The sequence below is a fragment of the Nanorana parkeri genome, unplaced genomic scaffold (assembly GCF_000935625.1).
Source record: "Nanorana parkeri isolate BGI_ZX_2015 unplaced genomic scaffold, ASM93562v1 scaffold139, whole genome shotgun sequence".
Taxonomy (NCBI): domain Eukaryota; kingdom Metazoa; phylum Chordata; class Amphibia; order Anura; family Dicroglossidae; genus Nanorana; species Nanorana parkeri.
In genome coordinates, this window is record NW_017306407.1 from 1,231,940 (window position 1) to 1,253,686 (window position 21,747).

At 41.5% G+C, this 21,747-nt stretch overlaps 1 protein-coding gene across 1 annotated transcript in view; it reads right to left on the reverse strand.

The window, feature by feature from the left end:
• Positions 1-7,176: 7,176 nt before the first annotated feature.
• The window catches only part of CARF (calcium responsive transcription factor), a 45,044-nt gene continuing 30,473 nt past the window's right edge, over positions 7,177-21,747 (reverse strand). The window contains exons 9-15 of the mRNA XM_018554021.1: positions 19,986-20,129; positions 17,177-17,407; positions 16,070-16,241; positions 13,827-13,902; positions 10,152-10,252; positions 9,070-9,598; positions 7,177-7,402 (exon numbers count right to left, since the gene is read on the reverse strand). Of these exons, the coding sequence (XP_018409523.1) occupies positions 7,284-7,402; positions 9,070-9,598; positions 10,152-10,252; positions 13,827-13,902; positions 16,070-16,241; positions 17,177-17,407; positions 19,986-20,129 (1,372 nt within the window). The 3' untranslated portion in view covers positions 7,177-7,283. The remainder of the gene's footprint in view (positions 7,403-9,069; positions 9,599-10,151; positions 10,253-13,826; positions 13,903-16,069; positions 16,242-17,176; positions 17,408-19,985; positions 20,130-21,747) is intronic.

Sequence of the window (21,747 nt, forward strand, 5' to 3'; positions counted from 1 at the left end):
ATCTATTATCTCTCTGTTTAATGGGAGCGCATTAGTAGTCAGTAAGGGTATTTTTTTTTAAGAGGAGGTCTGAGGACAATGTATGGGCGTGACTTATCACCAAAGTTAGGGAAGTTGGGTCTTCAGCGAAAGTGTAAGATCAAAAGCAGAGAGGTGCACTGTAATACACTTACACGACCATGCTCTGGGAATGGACTACAGTGCCGCCCACTTCCCCAGGGTCATGTGGCTCCTCCCCAGCTCTCAGTATAAAGCCATGAAGTTTGAATTGCTCGGCGTCCTAGTAAACAACAAACACTGAGAATTTCAAACTTCCCAGCTTTATACTGAGAGTTGGGGAGGAGCCACATGATGCTGGGGAAGTGGATGGCGCTGTAGTCCATTCCCAGAGTACGGTCGGGTAAGTATATTACACGCACATAGGAAATTCAACAATTGACAGGTTACACGAAGAGAATGAAAAGGTATCAAAATAATGTACAATCTGGCAGCATCCTACAGAGAGTACAAATAAAATGGAGGAATCGCTGCCACATGTCTTACAAAACCATAATTATTCTTATATTTGAAAGTATGATCCTGAAAAAAAAAAAGTTTGCAAAGCTTATGAAACATTAAATAGGTGATTACCAGAATGTTTTATCTCATTTTACCTGCAGTTAAGTTTGCATAAATGTCTTTTTGGAAAGGTTTCCACTACTAATGGGACTTGTGGCGCAAGCACTAATCCTCTGAATTTCTTGTATGACACCTTTAAATATAACTAATTTAAAGGTTTATGAGCATCTCCCAGGCATACTAATATTTTTCAACATAATTTATATAGTTTTTTGGCGGCTTTTAGATATCAAATTAAAAACACATTTATACTCTTTTATAAAATATGTTGTTTAAGACAGCATATCTAGTTCCAGCCATGAACTAATTTGTTGGAACACTTATAGTTAATTTAAACAATGCTTCATGCTTCCTGAAAAGTGATTAAATGAAATGCAATTGTCTCATGTATACATGCATGCCTTTCATATGTCAGAGCAAAGCAAACATTACCTACATAGATTTGTTGGTACTCGTAGGACAGTTTACAAATAATTGGATCATAGTGGTATTTCACACTATGGGGTGTATTTTATGAAACATTTGTCCTGCAAAACTGCATGTACACTTGTTAGGTGCAAATGGGGCAAGAATGGATATTAGCATAATTTATTTCCAGGTTGAATATAATTTTAAAGAAAATACCACTGGATGGAGTGGAGAATCATATGAAATAAGTATTTATTTCTTATGATCCTTGGCACCATCTAGTGGTCATAATGTGGTATTTTCCTATTTCACTCTAATCTTAAAAGGAGAACTATGGGGTTAGGGCTTTTCCCCATAGTTCTCCTAAGGGTGGACACAAACTAGCGTCCTCCCGTCATCCAAAGCTCAGTATACCGCGAGCTACACTGAGACGCTGCAGCTGAAACGGATCCCGACAATAATGTCTGGATCCACCCAGCTATGTGAGTGACAGCTGGCTCTGCCTATCTAGAGGCATAGCCAGCTGTACCCACCCCCTCCGTTCTGCCAGTCAGCACTGGAGGATCGGAGCGGGGGGAATCCAGTCCCTCCCCTGCCACGGCCCTCTGCAGTGACAGGATCGAGAAGTGAGCGAGCGCCGGTACAGTTTCATTGTCACAAGTCGGCTAGAACTATGAGGATGATTGAAAAGCACTCACCTCATAGTTCTCCTTTAAGAATGAATTACATGTGACCTGGAAAGAAAATATACCAATTACATTAGTTTTTTCCCCTCTTTACACAGAAAGAAATTACCTTTGTTTTTGCAGGACAAATGACTCTGCAATTGTTTTGTATCAATACACCTCTAACAGTTTTCTATAATTAGTATCACATATGTCTTCAATTCTGAGATCAGTCAGCCTGTTTAAATGGAGAAAAGTAGTCACTGTGTTGTTTGGTATCATCATGTGCACCACAATGAACATGGACAGGAGAAAGAAAAGGAGAGAGTGGTCTGTGGAGATCAGAAACAAAATTATAGACGAGCATGTCAAAGGTAAAGGCTATAAGTCCATCTTTATGGAGTTTAAAGTCCATGGGATTGTAGCCAACCTCCCTGGACATGGCTGCAAGAACATATTTCTGTTCAATCTCGATAATGGAAACGGTAGACAAAGAGCCAAGGAAAACTTCCAAAGGGATTCAAACTGAACTCCACATTAAAAGGTACATCAGTGTCTGATTGCGCCAGCTAGTTTTTCCAGTGACAGCGGGCTCAAAGACCCAAGAGGTCTCCACTGTTGAAAGAAAAACATAAAAACGTTAGACTGGAGTTCACTAGGATGCACACTGACAAGTCAAAGTGCTTCTGGGAGAAAGTTCTTTGGACATATGAGACAAAACAGGAGCTTTTTGGCAAGTCCTATCAGCTCGATGTTCACAGATAAAATAAAAAAATTAAGCTTTCAAAGAAAAGAACACCATACCTATTGTGAAGCATGGAGGAGGCTCGGTTATGTTTTGGGGATGCTTTGCTGCTTCTGGCATGCTGTGCCTTGAATCTGTGTGGAAGGCCAAAAAAATCTCGTACATCAAGGAATTTTGAAGCGAAACATACTGCCCAGAGTCAGAAAGCTCTGTCTCAGGTCGGAGGTCATTGGCCTTCCAGCAGGATAATGACCCAAAATACAGAAATGAAAGCCCCCAAGAATGGTTTAAGAACAAAACATTAGACTATCCTGAAGTGGTCTTCTGTGAGCCCTGATCTAAATCCATTTGAACATATATGGAAAGAGCTAAAAAATTCAGTCTGGAGAAGGCACCCTTCAAACCTGGGACAGCTGAAGTAGCATGCAGGTGCAGAAGTATCGAGAGCTACGGACATCACTTGTTTGCAGTGATTGCCTCTAAAGGTTATGCAACAAAATATTAGGTTCCCTTAATTTTTGTCCATGCCATTTTTATTTGTTTTATTATTTAAAATATTCTGTTGAGTCAGAAATCAAAAGCAAAGCCAATTTTTTTAATTAAATATGGAATAAAAAATGATGGATGCCAATGACTTTTGTCAGTTTCAAGTTATTTCAGAGAAAATTGTAGGTTCTTTCTTCTTTATTGATAACAAATTTGTCCATGACTGTAAATATTACCTTTTCCTTCCTAATTCGTAGAGAATCTTTGCTGTAGAATAAAATGTCGACACGTTTTATAATCTGTTAAATCAGTTTGTGCGCAAAGATCAAGAATGAAGAGAATAAGAGGGCATTATGTGGTGGTAAGAAAATGAACATCTCCTATAGACTAATGTCTTAGTTTAAAAACATATTTTTTACAGGCAGACAAAAAAAAAGGATTATGAACAGCCCAACGGATCTGATTTATGGCGCCGTCACAGAGTTGTGGAACCTTCCTGAATACTAAACTTTACAAAAAGAAACCTTCATTTTCTATGCAGTTTAATTATATTTATGATCACGGAAATCTTTAAGGATGAGGGGAATGTGTCTACTGTATGCAGAGGATATATATTATACCCAAGAGACAAATGACTATTAAGTTAACTCCAGATTATACCATTGGCTCTCAAACTCACTAAGCAAGTCTCTTTACCATATCAACACAAGATTATTCAAATCATTGGTGCATAATAATTTACTGAATGATCTGCTCATTAATGATCTGGGACACATAATCTGTTAAGTATATTCATGACATGTCTGAGAATGTTGTCTTCATATTGCAACATAGATTATATGAACAGCTGCAAAATAAACGCTATTAGCCTGGTTTGTGCACTTGTATTTTATATGTGTCCTTCGCTTTCAAACATTTAATTCACAATAATGTAAAAAGGCCCTCCACTATGGCGATGCTATAACCACCCAGAGGCACAACACTGTCTTTTCATGTTACCGAGCAACACAACTGGTAAACCCAATCAAAACCTTAATTATTTGTTTTAAAATTCAATATTATATGCCATTCAATAAATAATATAGCTCAATTGAACATTCAGTTTAAATCAGCTAAATACATACAGGTGTATCAATGCAAAAGGCGTTCAATGTCTAAAGGTGCCCATACACCTTACAATTATCTGCAGATGGAAAAAGTGCAACGGATTGGCCCAGGTGGAGATTACTCCATCCACACAGTTAAGTGTAGATGGAGGAATCTGTTGCACCTTTTCCATCTGACCACAGAAAATCTGCAGATAATTGTAAGGTTGCCGTGCTTAGGTAGTCTTGCGCCAGGATTCCTAGATGTCCCTGTTCAAGTTAATGACAGGGTGACAGCAGCCACATCTGTCAGCGGGCAGTCTGAATGTAATCATACATGGTATGATTACCTATGATTCCGGATAGATGATTGTCCCTGGACACAGGATAGATGTGTAGGTTCCATAGGTTCTTGTCGCAGGAAACTCTGGATGCAGCATAGGCATCTGTGTAAATGTTTTCTTTTTACAGCGTGATGCAAAGGAGGACATTTACATTTTGTGTGGAAGCAGTGGTCTTTCTGCAGAGGACTGACATACCCTCTACTGAGTCTGACCCATAGATCTGCAATCAGCAAACCTCATGCTCTCGGCTGATTGGAGAGCTTTGGCACTGACCAGTGGCGGAACTACCAGGGTCGCAGAGGTCGCGGCCGCGACCGGGCCCTGGAGTTCGGCCACTTGGAGGGGGCCCAGGACAGGAGGAAGGGGCCACTGGTGACCGCTGATTACCAGTCCCGGGACCTCTTCCTCCCGTCCTGGGCCCTACATGCTTCACGCTGCTCCCCTCATCTTGTTCCGGGCGCAGCGTGAAGCATCATCCAGCCGGGCAGCAGCCAATGAGAGGGAGCGGTGTAATCCCCGCCCCCTCATCACACAGAACTGCCGCCGAGTGCTGCGTACACGAAGGGGGAGACCGAGACAGGGAGCTGGAAGTATCAACGAAGGTGACATGGGGTCGCTGGGGACATGAAGGGGGAGATGAAAGAGGACAGTGTTTTTTTTTTAATTTCCTTGTCTAATTTTGTTTAAAAAAAAAAAATCTAATTTGTGTCTTCTTGGGGGGGTTGGGCCCTTCATGGGATTCTTGCATGGGGCCCTGAGGTCACTAGTTACGCCACTGGCACTGACTCAGCAGGGGATGTGTCAGACCGCTGAAAGAAAATGATTGCTTGCCCACAGACAGAAAAGGTCTGAATCTGCAGCATGTTTGCAGGGGACAGGCTTTTTGCTGTGGCTTTGTAAGAAAACAACTAAGACTTTTCACTAGAGGTGCACCGAAATAAAACATTTCAAACCGAAACGAAACCCAAATGAAAAATAAATGTCGGGCCGAAACCAAAAATGTTTTTATTCTTTTTCAAATATTTTATTTTTATTTATTTCTTATAAACTTTTTTATATTGTATTTTTATTTATTCATTTTTTATTAAATATTTAAATTTTTTACATTACTTTTAGGGGCTTCGGGGAAGTATTGGGGGTCTAAACAGACCCCTGATATTTCCCTTGTTAGAATAGAAAAAGAGATTGAGAACACAGAGTCCTCAATCTCTTTTTCTGCATCCCCTGTTACAGAATGAACAGCAAGCCTCTATGAGTTCATTTATTACATGTGGATATAGTTTGTTTACTATGTCCTCAATCATGAATGAACAGGAGGGAATGTAGATCACTTCCCATTCATTCATAATTGAGCATATGGTAAACATACTATGTCCTCAATTATTTACAAAACACTCAGCGATCAATGATCGCTGAGTGCTTGCACTCACTCTCCTTCCTGACACACTGTCACAGGAGGCTGAGCGAGTGGTTCAGGGAGGAGAGCTCGATCTGACAGCTGACTCCTCCCCCGCCGGCCCGCCTCCTATGACAGCGCTGGCTGTCTCCGCGCACACCGCTCTCCTGATCTGTGACAGGTGCGGGGAGGAGAGACGCCGACTGCTCACAGCACTCTCCTCCCGCAGCGCTCGGCCGCCTGTGACAGTTTCTCTCCTCCCCGCTGGGACACAAAGCAGCGCCCACCGGGGAGCAGAGAAAGCAGAGATGCACCGCTATAAATCGCCAGAAAAATTGCACTTTCGGCATTTTGGCAAAAGTGCCATTTTCAGCCGATATGTTTCGGCGGCCGATATATCGGTGCATCCTTACTTTTCACACCTTTTGTTTTAACACACTTGGAATGTATTTAGCCAGTTTCAACTGGGCTTTAAAAAGAACTAGCATTATATCTTCTACTGGAATACAAACTAAACTGCAGAATAAACATTAACACCTTACATCTTCTTCAGTTTCACCGCTTTTAAGAAAGAAGGAGACCCTGTCAGGGGAAGTTAGATCAAGTGATGGCAGCCTCCTGGAAAGTTTGAGATTCACTTCACCTGAAAACCCGAACCTGCATGATAGCATTTATTCTAAAGGTGCCCATACACTTTACAATTATCTGCAGATTTTCTGTGGTCAGATGGAAAAAGTGCAACAGATTGGCCCAGGTGGAGATTACTCCATCCACACAGTTTAGTGTAGATGGAGGAATCTGTTGCACCTTTTCCATCTGACCACAGAAAATCTGCAGATAATTGTAAGGTTTATGGCCAGCTTAATACAAGGTCTGGGAAACTCACTGACACCCAGGTGCTTGTAGCTGCCCTAAATCAGTGACTATTCCATGGTCTGGCCCTACCTGTTTTACTTTATTGTGTGGCTGCAGATTTTCTGACACCCTCATCACTTGTGTATGTGATATAAATAAATGTATATGCCCAGAAAAAAAATGATGCAACACAATTCTGAGTGGGATATGATGGTAAATAATACAAAGTATGCAGAGGCCATCAGGGCGATTGCAACCCATGGGATTTAAGGTTTGGAATGCACTAGCCAGACAAATACTTTAATAGTCATGCTCTCAAATGTGTAGAAAAGACCAAACGTGTACAGGATATACAATATGACATTCCTTTGTGTGTACAATAGGTGCTCAGATACTGACCTTGAACGCCTATTAATGTTACCATTGTGTTGGTTTCAAATAATCTAATATTTGTACGGATGTCCTATAGCAAAAAAAAAAAAAACACAAAGCGCCACGTTCTGTACAGATCTGGTTTAACCCCTTCATTTCATTATTATTGACCACAGCAAAATCTATCCAAATTTTGGATCAGTATTGACTGTTGTCCATATGTTTCCCCTCAATATGAGGAGTTATTAAATTCTACTGCAAAAAAATGCATTAAAAGAGATTAAAAAAAGATCGTCATCATTCCTTTGCTCAAGCGTGGTCCTGGCAGTCGGTGGTTCCAGCTTCATTTTCATGAGACTGTGCTTCAGATGACTGTTTCTTTGTTTCAATTTGCTCGGTACAAAATGCATCAAGTGGACTGACTTCAACTAAAAAAAAAAAAAAAGAAAAGAAACAATCATTCCATCTCTTCTAGGAAGAGGAATTCAAAATATTTCCTGACTTACAATGTTGTTAGTAAAACACTGGCCCAGAATGGAAATGCAGGAAGATTCTACTACTACCACGCACAAAGATACAAGTAATGCAACTGCATTTATTTGTCAAACTTAGGCACAAATATTGGATATATATTAGGGATGGACCGATACCAAGTACAGTACTCGGTACAAGATACTTTTCCAGCTCCAAGACTAGACTAGAGAAAAATTCAAAAGTTAGGAAACAGCTGTCATTAGTAAGGAGCACACGGAGCTCCCGGGATTTGTACATCTGTTTTAATGTATGATTTTGTTTTTATAAATATAAATTAAGGGATGCATTGATACCATTTTTGCAAGTACAACTACTGGTACCTGCCCAAGTACTTACGAGTACTGATACATTTTTGTTTATTGTCATGTGACAGCTTTTCTAAAACAATACAGACTAATGATTTCAGGACACTGGTGGAGCGCGAGAGCTAGGTCCCAGCTGCAACCGCGGTAGTTCTCATGAAAATGCCAAGTATTGGCACTGGTATCTGAAAAGTATCGGTGCATCCCTAATATATATATTTTTTATTGTCTATTCAGGCCTTGAAAATGCAACACAGCTTTTTTCCTTGAACCAAAACACCAAGAGAACATGGCATACAATGAATAATAAAGATAGGTGACATTAATGACTACATTGTACTCAGGCAATGCAGTGTGGACATGGTCACAGCTACAGATGCAATGATTATCTGGTTATCCTAATTATCCTGTCAGCATACATGTATAGGGAAAAAAAAAGTGCAGTAAAAAGCTATTCTGTCTTGTATACTATTTAATCAAATGTGCCCAATAAATCCATAACAATCTTATCATATTGAAATTCCACTTTTTGGACAGAGACGTGATCAATATTAAAAAAATATCCTGCTATCATTTAATACTTACTTTTTATGGCCACCTTAACAATTACACAAGCAATGTGTATAATTATATATTTGAGGCTATACAGTACTACAGGATGCATGCATGCTGCAAGTGGCTGCAGATCAACTGCACTGAGAGTCTCCAAATACTAACTATGGTAGTACAGTGCTGCACCAACATCTCTTCTTTCATATCTGTGGTATCACAAGTCATTTAACTGCAAATTAAACACATTTTCCTACGTGCTCAGTCTCTTGTAAAGTGAGCATGATCAATATTAAACCTGTGCCCCAATCATCATACTGTGTATTGACCACCTAAAAGCAAGACCTAAAGTAAAGTAAAATCACCCAGTACCCTATCACCTTTCTTCAGTAAAGGCAAGAAATACTTACAGCACCTTTGCATTATAAACCACTGATCAGAATCCTATGAAGGTTGGTGTCATGCCTAGGCATTTGTCCACCTGATAAACTCACCCGATTTCTTCTAAAGCTCACGATCAGAGTTCAGGCAGGATATGGCTTCATGCCTTTTATCATTTGAATGGTCTATTATGGACATAGAAGCGAAGGGGGTCTTATTTTGTTACTGTTCTGCTTTCAAATTAGAACTGCACAAGCGATGCTGCTCTCTTAAATATGTGGCTATACTACCGGTTTTTCCTACTGAGTACTGTAGAAAAATACACTCACCTATAGTTGGCTGGTTTTCTAGAATCCTGAAAGGAATTGGGTGTAATCCCCCCAGCAGAATCTGGTGCACTTCTCCTGATATGCCAGAAGCATCCTCCACAGTCACTAGCTGTCCCATACTGACTATGTTGTGACCAGATCCAGGCAGAGTAGTCACAGAAGAGGCACATGGTTGACTGTGTAAGTGACTTAGCACAAGTGGCTGACTGTTTGAGCCAGCATTCAAGAGACCTGGCTGGCTTACTGTGATAAGGGAAGTAGTTCCGTCGGCAGATGTAAATGACTGGGGCTGGTGGTTCAATGTAATAAGTGCTGTTGTCCCATCAGAAGATGTGAATGATGGGGCTGAGTGATTCACAGTAATTAGGGCTGTTGCTGCATCAGATGATGTTAACGATGATGTTTGGGGGTTAACCGTAATTACAGCTGTAGTTTCATCAGGGGAGGTGAATGTGGAAGACGACTGATTCACTGCAATGAGGGCAGTAGTTCCATCGGAGGATGTGAAAGAGGGCTGTAATTGAAGTCCCTTGAGAAAACAACAAGCCAGACATTATTGATATGCGTTAGTCTTGTGTATTTCATACATTTTTAAGAATGTTGCTACTTCCTGTCCTTTTCAACAGATGATTCTGAATGCATTTGTACAAAAAACATTTCTAAAGCTAGTCATATGAGAAATAGTTTTTTTTTTTTCATTCAGCCCGTGAGCTGAACAAGATAAAAGGCTCGATTCTCCTATCCACAATAAACAATATAAATGGAGGAATCTTGCCCACCAGCTATTGTATTCCGATAGCCGACACGGGCAGGCATGAGGCTTTAGTAATGCTTCCAGAATGCCTGCAAACCGGCTGTCAACCGCACTCTGAAAAGCAATACACCGTGGTTTGCTTTTCAGAGGACGATAAAAGTCAGTCACCCATGTAAATGAGGCTGAAAGGTTTCCATCTCATCGCTGGGTTTGATTCTGGATGTATTGCTTTGAGTATTCAGTAAAACAGTCAAGAAAATGGGTGAGTTTCATCTGCAGTTATGCATGTTGTCATACTACTTCATAACACTTTTTAAAATTCACCAACCTGTAACTGTGCAAATATTTTGGGTTGAAGAGAAGTAAGTGATGAGATCAGCTGAGCTGTATCTGGACACATGTCTTCACTGGGTGAATTCTCCACTTGCTCTGAAACAGAAAATGGTCTGTAAAATGACTTGTATCCCTCATGAGCTTACATTACTGATATTTAGGTGGGGGGGTATTTGATCTTAACGGGGTGTTCTAATCCAGATATATCAGTCTGTGGCAGATGAATGACAGGTTATTCTTTACGATTCCTGTGTGCTATAGGGACTTTTTTTAATTGAGTTTAAATGTTTTTTTTATTGACATACAAAAACACTAATAAAGACATAACAACATACCATATCATCCACCACTTAGGCCTAACATGTAGATACGTTATTCACAATATTGCATAAGAGTATGTATTCAATAAGTTATGCAATAACATTTTAGTCAGATCTATAACAGAGTTTTCTGTAAAATTAGATAAAACAGAGGTAACTATATATTGTTTCTTATTGTAAACTTTGGATACGTGAACCTAATAATCAGCGGAGATCAGTTATCCTAAAAGCTATGCAGACCAATATACATACAGGCAGGCATATGACAAAGGGAACAGTTCTCACATGAGGGTGGTGAATAGAAAGCAACGCTTATTTCAATAAGAGTAATGCTGGGCCTTTTACCTCTCGTTATCCCAGAAAATGTAAAACACCAAAAAGGTTTAAAACAAAGGTGGGGGACATATAATAAAAAAATTTTCATCCAAGATATACTGCAATATAAAGGTCAGGTGGATCTAATCTAGGAGTGGAAAGCCACATATCCCATTGTCCCATCCCATTGCCCTTAGGCAAGAGCAAGTTAACATGGGCTAGCCACTCAATAATAGTAGGTGGTAGGGGACATCTATTTCAACACCATCAGTTTCCTAGCAGAAGTCTGCAAACCAGGGACATTATCTCCTTAGGATAAGAATTTTCATATAATTTTCAATAAGACTCAATAAACAAACTAAGGGATAAATAGATAGGTTGGTGTGATATTCATTATTAATAGTGGAGATAACATTCTTCCAATAAAGGAACAGTTTAGGGCTCCTCCGCAGCATGTGCATTAGATGTGCAGGGGTTCCCTGACATCTAGTGCACGCCTCTAAATGCCTCTTATGCATCACCAGGGGCTCAACGTGCGCAATGCCCTTAATAAAGGACAAGTGGCAGCCATGCCAGAGGACACTGAAATAAGTCTGCTGATGCTGATATCTGACCCTTAGTTGGGCTAGGCTAATAACGGAGTTTGTTTCACAGTGTGGGGGGCTTTGTTCACCAGAAGCGATTGTCCCTGGGCTGTCTTTTGTTTTTTAGTTGTACCTAATACTCGTGCAACACTGGAGGATCCAATGGGATGAAGAAGTACACTTTTTGCAAACTTCTCCCCAAAAGGATAACACACAGAAATATGCTGTGGCAACACAAACAGCCCAGTCAGTGCTCCCATTCTTAATCCCTGTACATACCTAGGTGTTTTGTCGCTCAAAGCTAAGCATGACAAAACACTCAAGACAAGGAGTCCAATTCACTTGTCTTCAGCATGACAAAACGTGACAAGGAGTCCAAATCGCTGGTCTTGAGCGTGACAAAATCCTCAAGATCAGGAATCCCATTCATTTCCATGGCCCCTGTTCACACTTGAGCGTTTTGTCTCAAGCAACGCCTGTTGCTGGAAAAAGTACATGAGCTACTTTTAGGCAGATTACAGCACTTTTTGGTCTCGTAGACTTCAATAGGAAACTTTGTGGAACAAAACTGGCAAAATCGCTTGAAACGCACGTTTCCAGCCGCTTCCCATTGAAGTCTATAGGACCAAGATGGCCTGCACTACAGATGAGATTGGCTTTAAATGACTACCATGATATTCAGGAGGAAGGCTACTTGGCTGTCTGTCAGGCAATAGGGTCCTAGACAGTCTGTCTGACAAAGTACCATCAAGACCACCTAGCAAAGCAGATACTCAGAGAAGGCCCATCAGAATCCACTAAACAAATTCTCAGATCTAACCATACAGCAGTTATTATGCCGACTTCTCTAGCTGACATTACAGCTCGACACAATATGAAACAACAATTATTACTATCATAGGCATGCGCACAGGGTGTCCTGGGTGTGCCTGGGCACACTCTAACCAACACCAAGAGCTGTGCTATGATCAGAAGACTGCTCCTCCCAGAGGCTGCCAGGGATGTGCAGGGAAGGAACATGTCTAAAGGGATGCTGTGTTTGATAAAACTTAGTGCACTGAACACACTGAGCTCTGCTCCAAACAACCTCAGCAGCAGCTCCTGGTAGTTTGAGGCACTGAACTTGAAAAATGCTATGCTGGGCTCTCCAAGCAAGGGACTAGACTTGTGACTGTGTCATCCGTGAAGGTGAGACAGCAGCCAGGCTTTGCTCTGATCATGCTTTTCCCATATTTGTGTATCCAGCAGATGATGGGCAAGGTAGCCCTCCCATGTGTGTATGCAGCAGCCTGCAGTAGTGTTCTAGCAGCAGTGATGGTAAGACAAAGGAAATTTCCTGTATGCTAAACAATGGCTAACACTGGGCCAAATACCAGGGTCACAGCAGTTGCATGTGCGACTGGGCCCTGGCAGTGTCGGCACCTCAGTGGTTACTGAGCACAGAAAGGGATAAGAGGGCCCAGTAACCGCGAGGCGCCGACATTGCCTCCTGGGACTACAGCTGCCAACATGCAGCAAGTCAGCGCTCCGCAGCTCCCTCCCATGGTGGTTGATACTCATATCACTGTGTTCTACCCCTGAGTGTCAGCATTACCCCGAGGGTGGGTGGGAGGAGACTTGCCTCTGCTTGCCCTCTCCTCCTTCTCACCTTAAATCTTCAATATACCTGCGGATGGAACAACAGCTGCCACTGAGTTTCCTTAGTCACTTCAGCTGTAGGTCAGTGCTGTCGTTGCATCTCTGTCCCCCTCTCCTCCTGGCTAATCACAAAGCAAATGGCGCAAGGCTTCATTTTGTGATTGACCAGGACGAGAGGGGGATGGAGATGCACCTTCAACTATGAGGTCCATGAGACCTGCAGTGCTACAGCTGGAGTAGGCACAGAAGTTCAGCAGGATCTGGACGGGGGTGGCCATGCTGAATGGGGCACAATCAGTGTGGGGAAGGGGGGGGGTGCCTTGGGAGAGTGATGCCTCTAAGAGCTGGGCAGAATGATGTTTGCATCTCCCCGCAAACTCTTAGCAACCTTGGTGCCTGGGAAGCTGTGAGGGAGCGTAGCTGTGGCTCCCCATTCAATCGGGATCCAGGTTCCCTGCTTCATTACTGCACCCATGCTGTAAGAGGTAAGGGTCAGTTGAAGAGAAGGAAATCCGGGATGCCTCGGGTCTGTGTATGTATGTATTATACATAAAGATGTATGTTTGTACTTTTGTGTGCACACCCTAATGCACATACTTTGCACTTCTGCTATGATTTTGCAACTGGTTACTACACTTGTCTTGCAGACTAGTTTGTATGTTTGCGGCTGTGGAAGGGTTATTCACCTGTATGCTCTTTTGTGGGCAGGTACTGGTATGAATCATTGCCTGTTCTCTGAGAAAGCACTGTGGTATTATGCCAGTGGTATGTAATAGAGTAAAATAAATTAAAATTAAATTAAAACACACCTACCTTCTTGAGACGTTGCTTCAAATGTAACTGTAACCATTTCATTGAGAATACTACCGTTATCAGAGGTCCACTGCAGCTAAAAAAAGAAATATATATATATATTTTTTAACACTGAATATAAAATGTAAAATATTGCTTAGTTATTTCTCATCTACACCTAAAGTGACACTAAACTCAGGAGTTAAATCTTAAAAATGCATTCCAGTACCTTAACTATTAAAAAAAATGTTGTCTGCAGATCCTCAAATCATCTCTGATTTTATACTGACATTGTCCTTTCTTCTGGAGGGTGGCTACATTTGTTCCTCATGGCCCCCTGTGTGTGTTGTAAATTAGCCACTGCTCCAAGCTTGCTTCCGTGGACTACAACCTCACGTTAGTTTACTCATTTGTATTAAGATTGTAGTCTTACACGGAAGTGAGCTTGGAGGATCTATTCCCTAGCACAACCCCCTACTTCTTTGCACGTCATAGCTCTCCCCTCTTGGGAGTGACTAATTACTCTCTGTGCTGGTCTTGGTCCTCTGCCCCTCCACTCATTCCTTACATAGATAGGAAGGGAAAAACTATAGTGTCACTTAAGTGACAGCTATGAGTTTGTTGGGGCTACTGACATCACATTCAAGATGGCGGGACACCCAACAGCAGGCTATGGGCGTTTGGATGTCTACACAAGGAAGGCTTTTACAGGTAAATAACATGCATAAAATACATTAATACATAAATAATAGTGAGAATATTTCTGTGGCAGCGCATGTTGTAGCGACAGTGTGTATTTATGGTTAGGCAGACTCATGGGTCAAAAGGTTAATCTGTTATGACATAACTATGGTGTTGCTATTGCTGGCCTTCTGAAAGAGTTTGTAGCTAAAATGTCTATGCAGAAGCACTGGATTCAATACATATGAAATCAGTGTTATAGTTAGTCCCAAACCCTGTCACCGCTTCTTTTGCTGGACAGCTTAGTCTGCATATCAATGTAGAGAAAATATAAATAAAAGGGAAAAAATTATTGTATGGAATACTATTGTTACATGTAAAAACCCCATATGGTAAAATTGTTTTCAATACTGGTCCTTTAACACCAAGACAGATTAAGGTTGAAAAAGGCCACCAGTTCAACTGACATTGAGAATTGCAATAGGAGCACTGAAGTCACCCCATTTGCATTGTCTGCACTGGCACTGCCCCTCCTCTTCAGAACTTACAAGCCCATCCTTCCTTGTAAAGTGACAGGCAGGTGCACAACTTTGACCAATTGCATTGTACCTCTGGTTTAGTGCAGAAAAATGAAGGTTGTAGCTGGAAATCCACCAGATTTGGGGCTCCTGCCCAGTTTGCGTTGTGCATGGTCTGGCTCTGCTTTAATGTGTGCCTTGCATCATGTCTTTTTTCTTTATTTTTCCGGTTTCACATGCTTTGTAATTTGAAATGTATTTTTTGAAATTTGTTCTAAAATCTACAAAACCTGTGTAGAACTTATAGCTTGTAGCCTGAATATAGTAGGAAAAGGTGGACACCTGTTTTTTTTTTGCTGTCTCTGTACCTTTGGGGGATTGAGATGAAATCTCTCCAAAGTGATGGAAGTGATCATTTAGATGCTTGCCACCAGAACAAGTTTTCCAATTGGAAAATTCCTATTCTGGTAACAGATCAAAATTTTGGATTTACCTTCACTTCAGTCCAGCGAATAGTCACTGGTACAAATAGAAATTATGTATCTCACCAATGGGGACACAGACAGTGATAAAAAAAAATATAGGAGTTCTAACCATTTCCTGTTATCAAAAACTAAAGGTTTTGGCTTTAGATAAACTTTAAGAGGGGAAAGATGACTTTTCCCTACCCATGTTTCACTCTGCCGAACTGACTGCATTTTGTGTCTCCTCTTTGAATAAAAAACACCTAAATTATCCCAATCGTGAACTGGATCCCATTTGCTAGTTCATATAAAATACGTGTATATATGTAAGTAAAGTGCACATTACTTGCGTAGAATTCAACAGATTGTGGTTGCTAAAAGATCAAGTTTCTACACGGAAAAAAATATGCACACAAATCAACAGAAGGTGTGAAATAGCTGGAAAACCTCTGCTGAATTCTGGTGTACATCAACTCTATATACCTATTAGATTTTTTACATGTGTACTCTATTAACCACCACCCAGTGGCTTAGTAACAGCAAGCCACATATGAGGGATTACTTCCCCTAGAAAACTCATGTACATGCACTTAGCAGTCACCTCTCTCACTGATCCTGGAACAGTCTCCTGGTCGTAGATGAGGTCTCCATTCCCCAGGGATTTCTGTGCCTCATGGATGTGGTTCTTTAGATCATTCACAGTTGGGAAGCAAGACAGGTTATGCCGTTCAGGGACTTCTTCCGGTTTGAAAAGCTCTCGCTCCACAAATTTTCTAATCAGTTCAAAAACACAGATAATCGATGTAAAAACAAAATCCTGTATACAAAGAAATAACTAACGTAATTTTATATTTTAGTGGCCATTAATCTTGCTTTTGGGCTTTAGAGATACATATATTTATATTTTCATATGAAAAATATGCTGCACTTGAGATAACCTATTTGGCAAAGAAAACAATATTTTGCTTTTTATGCTTTCATTTTAGATAAGCAAGTCAGAATATCAATAAGACATTTTGTAGATGTTGGATTCCAAAAATGTAAATTTTTGTGTAAGATGTCATAAAGTAGACCTGAACTCGAATAGTCAAGACTTGCTATGTTAGAGGGAACACAAGCAGTACATATTCCTAAGCATTAACCTGCAAATGTACCTTTTGTCTTGAATTCCTCCCTAAAAATAGCAGTGTACTTCCTAGTTTGTGAGGGTGCCTAAGCAGTCCTGTGCCTACAGGTTCATAACAGTGTATCTGCAACGTGAGATCTGATGCACTGCTGCTTCTGAAAGGAGGTTTGGTATGAGATTTTGTGATATCACTGCTATGCTGTTCACTGTTCTCCATGCTGGAGGCTCTGACATGAGGAAGTAAAGCCCTACCTTTATCAATATTGCTGCCTCCACATAGAGACACAGTGTAGAACAAGGCATGGTAAGTCAGTGACAGTGAAGGATTATTTGCAGGGAGACCACAGGCAATACTGGTGAACAGTCCTTTGTCCACTCCCTGCCTTTTTTGGATGCGGCTTCCAGATTTCAGTTCCTCTTTAGGAGTTTAAAGCCAGAACTGATTGGAATAGCACAGTGACAAATTGATGTCTGTATCAATATCAGTTGGCTATATCTATTTTTGTTCTATAACAAACAGAAACTTTAAATGTTTTTATACAGAGGTTGATCATTTGGGCTACTTTCTGATCTTTTTTTTACCTTAACTGTTTTCTTACGGAATAAACCTCATCAATTCCTTTGGACACAAGGTCACGAATTTTTTCAGCCACGCAAGGGTGCAGACGAGAGGGTTGAGAATTGTTCTCATCACAGACCACTTCCTCTTCTTCCTCATTAGGTGGCTGGAATGAGGTAGGTGAGGGCGAGAAACAGCTTGCGTCTAGACTGTGATACTGATGTGCTTCCTGGTCAGGTAACTGCACATACCATCTGTGATAATACACCCATGGAGAGAATTAGTCAAATACAGATCTTGGTTAAGGGCTATATATACAACACATGTGTTTAAAAGAACAGTTACCTTGGACAGTTTCAAAATTGATGTTTGTAAACTAAGATTTTGTAAGCAGTCAGTAAGAAAATCTTAGTCTTACACTTACCTAAAGGAGTACTAGGAGGTGAGTGCTTTTCACTCACCTCATAGTTCTAGCCGACCTGTGACCTTCCCGGTCTACTCAGGTTGGCTCAGTAGATCGGGAAGTGAGCGAAAATATACCGGCGTTCGCTCACTTCTCGATCCTGTCACGGCTCCTTGCCGTGACAGGGGAGGGACTGGATTCCCCCACTCCGATTCTCCAGCGCTGACTGGCGTAACGGACGGGGGAGGGGCGGGTACAGCTGGCTCTGCCTCTAGATAGGCAGAGCCAGCTGTCAGTCACGCAGCTGGGCGGATCCAGACATAATTGTCGGGATCCGCTTCAGCTGCGGCGTCTCAGTATACCGCAAACTGTAGCTCGCGGTATACTGAGCTTAGGGTGACGGGAGGATGCTAGTTTGTTTGATCCCATTACCCTAAGGAGAACTATGGGGAAAAGCCCTAACCCCATAGTTCTCCTTTAAACTAAGCATAAATGTAAAAAAAAAAACTAGTGTTTAGGATAAAGTTTCTTATAGGGGAAATCAATTTGCTAAAATAACTTGGGATGGGAGTCATACATCAGTTTTTGTTAGGGAGGGTCTTTGTACTCCAGTAAAATCCTCTATTTTATAGTGTTAAAGTTGTTAAGGGCTAGAATCTCTGTCAGGCTTTTGTAGTGGTCTGCATCCTATTGGGAAGCTTTTCCCCCTGCTTCTTCTCCTAGAGACCAAATGTGAGTAGAATCATGCAAGAATAAAAAAGTTTGGCTAGGATGGGCTTCAACATAATTTTTTATTAAATTCAAAGTCAATGTCGAGATTTTTGAAGTTTAAGTTTTTCTGTCAGGTAAATTTAAACACATGTTAATACATTTAACAAAGCAATAAGGATTCACTTATATATGAAACATATGTGGTAATGACAGACTGATTGATTGATGACGAGATTGATATGATTTATGATACGATATGATGAAGCCTTTTAAGCCCAATTGTTTCTAATTCCTTAATTCCCAATAGAGATTGTATAGTTAAAGCAGCTTGTTTAAAGTGACAGTCAGCACCCCTATTAAAAGAGAACTACAGTATGAGGTAAGTGTTTTCCCCATAGTTCTCTTAAAGGTCACAGGAGGACATATACTAACCTCCTCCCGTGACCCAAAGCTCAGTATATAGCAAGCTACAGCTTGCGGTATACTGAGACCACCACAGCTGGGACAGATCCCGACATTACTGTTGAGATCCACCCAGCTGCTTAAATGACAGCTGGCTCTGCCTATCCAGAGGCAGAGCAAGCTGTGCCCGCCCTTCCCTCGTCCGTTCCGCCAGTCAGCGCTGGAGGAACGGAGCGGGGAATCCCTGGGGGGAGCGGTGACTGGACAGTCACCGCTCTCTGCAGGGAGATGATCGGGAAGTGAGTAAGCGACGGTATGTGTTCACTCACTTCCCAATCTATTGAGCCAATGTGTGACAGTTTAATTGTTACACGTTGGCTCAAACTATGAGGATGAGTGATTTTCACTCACCTCATAGTTCTTCTTTAAGATCTGTGTTTAACATTTCCAAACTGGAGCTGAACAGTGCTTTAAAAGCTTCAACAAAACGTGCCATAAGCTTTGCATATGCTGTGTAAGAGCTCCCTGTTCAAACTGCTCTTACACAAGTTGAAGCCTGTGTGAATTAGGCGGTGGTGTCATATTTTACCTATGCTTACTTTTCACCATTGGCATGCGCAGCATATTGCATTAGGGTGTGCACACAGTAAGGGAGCCTGGCAGGTGGATCATGTGATCACCCACTCAGCTTCCTGATTGGAAGTCTGGGAATCTGCAGCCACGCTCCCTCGCAGCTTCCCAGGCACCGGGGACTGCGGCTGTTATGTGTGGAATGTAAGTGCCAAGTACTGCTGTGCTCTGTATCGCTGAGCCAGTCTCAGAGATTTTTCTGATCTCTCCACCAGTTCAGTAACTAAACTAAAATAAAACAGCGCCCACTGTTGTGGTTTCAGTGTTGCTATCAGAATAATTAAGGTGTGTGCGCACGCCTGTGCTGTTCACATAACAGACACCAGAAGGATAATGGCAGAAGACTGGACAGTTCTGCTTCTATAAGTTGCAGCAGCCATCAGTATGTGACAAGCAGGTGTTTAAAGTGACATAGTTGTGTCTTATTGACATGTGCCATAGCTAATGCCCTTCTATAGTTAAATGAAGCCTATCTACATCTCCAGCTCAGATCTGTTTGGTGAAGTTTAAGGAAGCTTAGTTAGGAGTAGTTCACTGAACATATGGTGTAGAAATGAAATAAGGGGTTCTACTGCACTAACAAGGAAGTTAATACTAAAATGATTCCTGCACAAACACATATGTTGCTACAGTTGGAAGTTACCATATGCAATCATCCACCAAACATTACAAATATGTTATCTTACCTTAAAATTCCCTCTGTGCTATCTAAATCCTTTTTTAGAAAGTTAAAAGCTTTCTCTTGCTCCATCTTAATCATTTTTTTATCAATCTTTGGATCTGTGGGAACTCTGTATTTTGGAAACTTCTTTACTTTTTTGATGTATATCCTTAAGGAATAAAAAGAAAAACTGGTTTTGATATGCTAGAAAATCTTAAGGCGTCATACTTCCATCAGTTTATCAGATTTAGATGTTAGTTTACAGTAACTTGGCCTCGTTTATTACTCGTGTTAAAGCAATTCTTTTTTGATATAACTGTTACTTGGATGCTATAGAAAGCACCTGCACGTCTGCTTATATTGGTTTACCTTTTTCCCCTCTGTTCCCTGTGAGTCTCCACATTTGGGGCAAATTAAGACCAGAACTTTGGCCCGCCATCTCCCATTCCTCCTTATTGGCTCATCACTGTGATAGTGAGCTAAAGGAGGGGCATGACAGAGCTCACTATTATTATTATACAGGATTTATATAGCGCCAACAGTTTGCGCAACGCTTTACAAAATTGAGGGAGGCAATACAATTAACAATACAATTTCAGCACAGGAGGGCCCTGCTCATGAAAGCTTACAATCTAGTAGGAAGGGCAAGTGATACAAAAGGTAAGATTTAATGGAAGAACTGGAAGGACAGTTAAATTGAGGTGGAATAGGCCTCCCTGAAGAGAAGAGTTTTCAGGGATCGCCTAAAGGTGGAGAGAGTAGAGATAAGCGGACAGATTGGGGTAAGGAGTTCCAGAGAATGGGAGACATTCTGGAAACGTCCTGGAAACAAGAATGCGAGGAGGTGACGAATGCTGGAGAGCAGGAGGTCTTGGGAAGAGAAAAGGGGGTGGTTTGGCCGATATTTTGAGATGTGATGAGGTCAGTGATGTAGGTTGGGGGTGGAGTTGTAGATGGCATTGTAAGTTATTGTTAATATTTTGAATTTGATATGTTGGGGAAGTGGGAGCCAATGGAGCGATTGGCAGAGAGGGGTGGCGGACACTGAACTGTTGGTAAGGTGGCTAAATCTGGCAGCAGCGTTCATAATGGACTGAAAGGGGGATAGCCTGCTTAGTGATAGGCCAACAAGGAGGGAGTTACAGTAGTCAAGGCAAAATATTGCAAAGGAGTGAATTAGAAGCTTTGCTGAATCATTTGTTAAGAAGGGACCAATTTTAAAATATTACGGAGGTTGAGTTGGCAAGATTTGGATAGTGATTGGATGTTGAGCTGAAAGGAGAGCTCAGAGTCAAGTATTACTCCGAGTACCCTGGCTTGACGGGAGGGGCTGATTGTAGTGCTATTGATTGTGATGGAGAAGTCTGGGGAGGGGACACGGAGAGGAGGAAATGTTATAAGCTCAGTTTTGGACAGATTTAGTTTGAGGAAGTGGTGTGACATCCAATATATAAGCCTAGGTCAGAATTTATATGATAGGATGCAGAGATGTTTGGGGTTTCTGTGGTGCTCTGAAGAAAGGTGAAAACACTATGGAAGCATCTGGAGGTGCCAGTCTGCTCTTACATCAAAGTGACAGTTTATAAACTTTTGCAGACCCACTCTAGGCTGGCCAGAAACAAAATGAACTGTGAGTGTCTCCTCCCTCTTCCCATATATACAGGAATTATTCTAGGGAGGCTATAATAGACAAGAATGCTTACTTTAATTCATGGACGCACAGGCTTCCTCCCTGCCAGTTTCAGTAGAGACAATCCCTTGAAGCCACTCCCCTTCCCTGTTGTGTC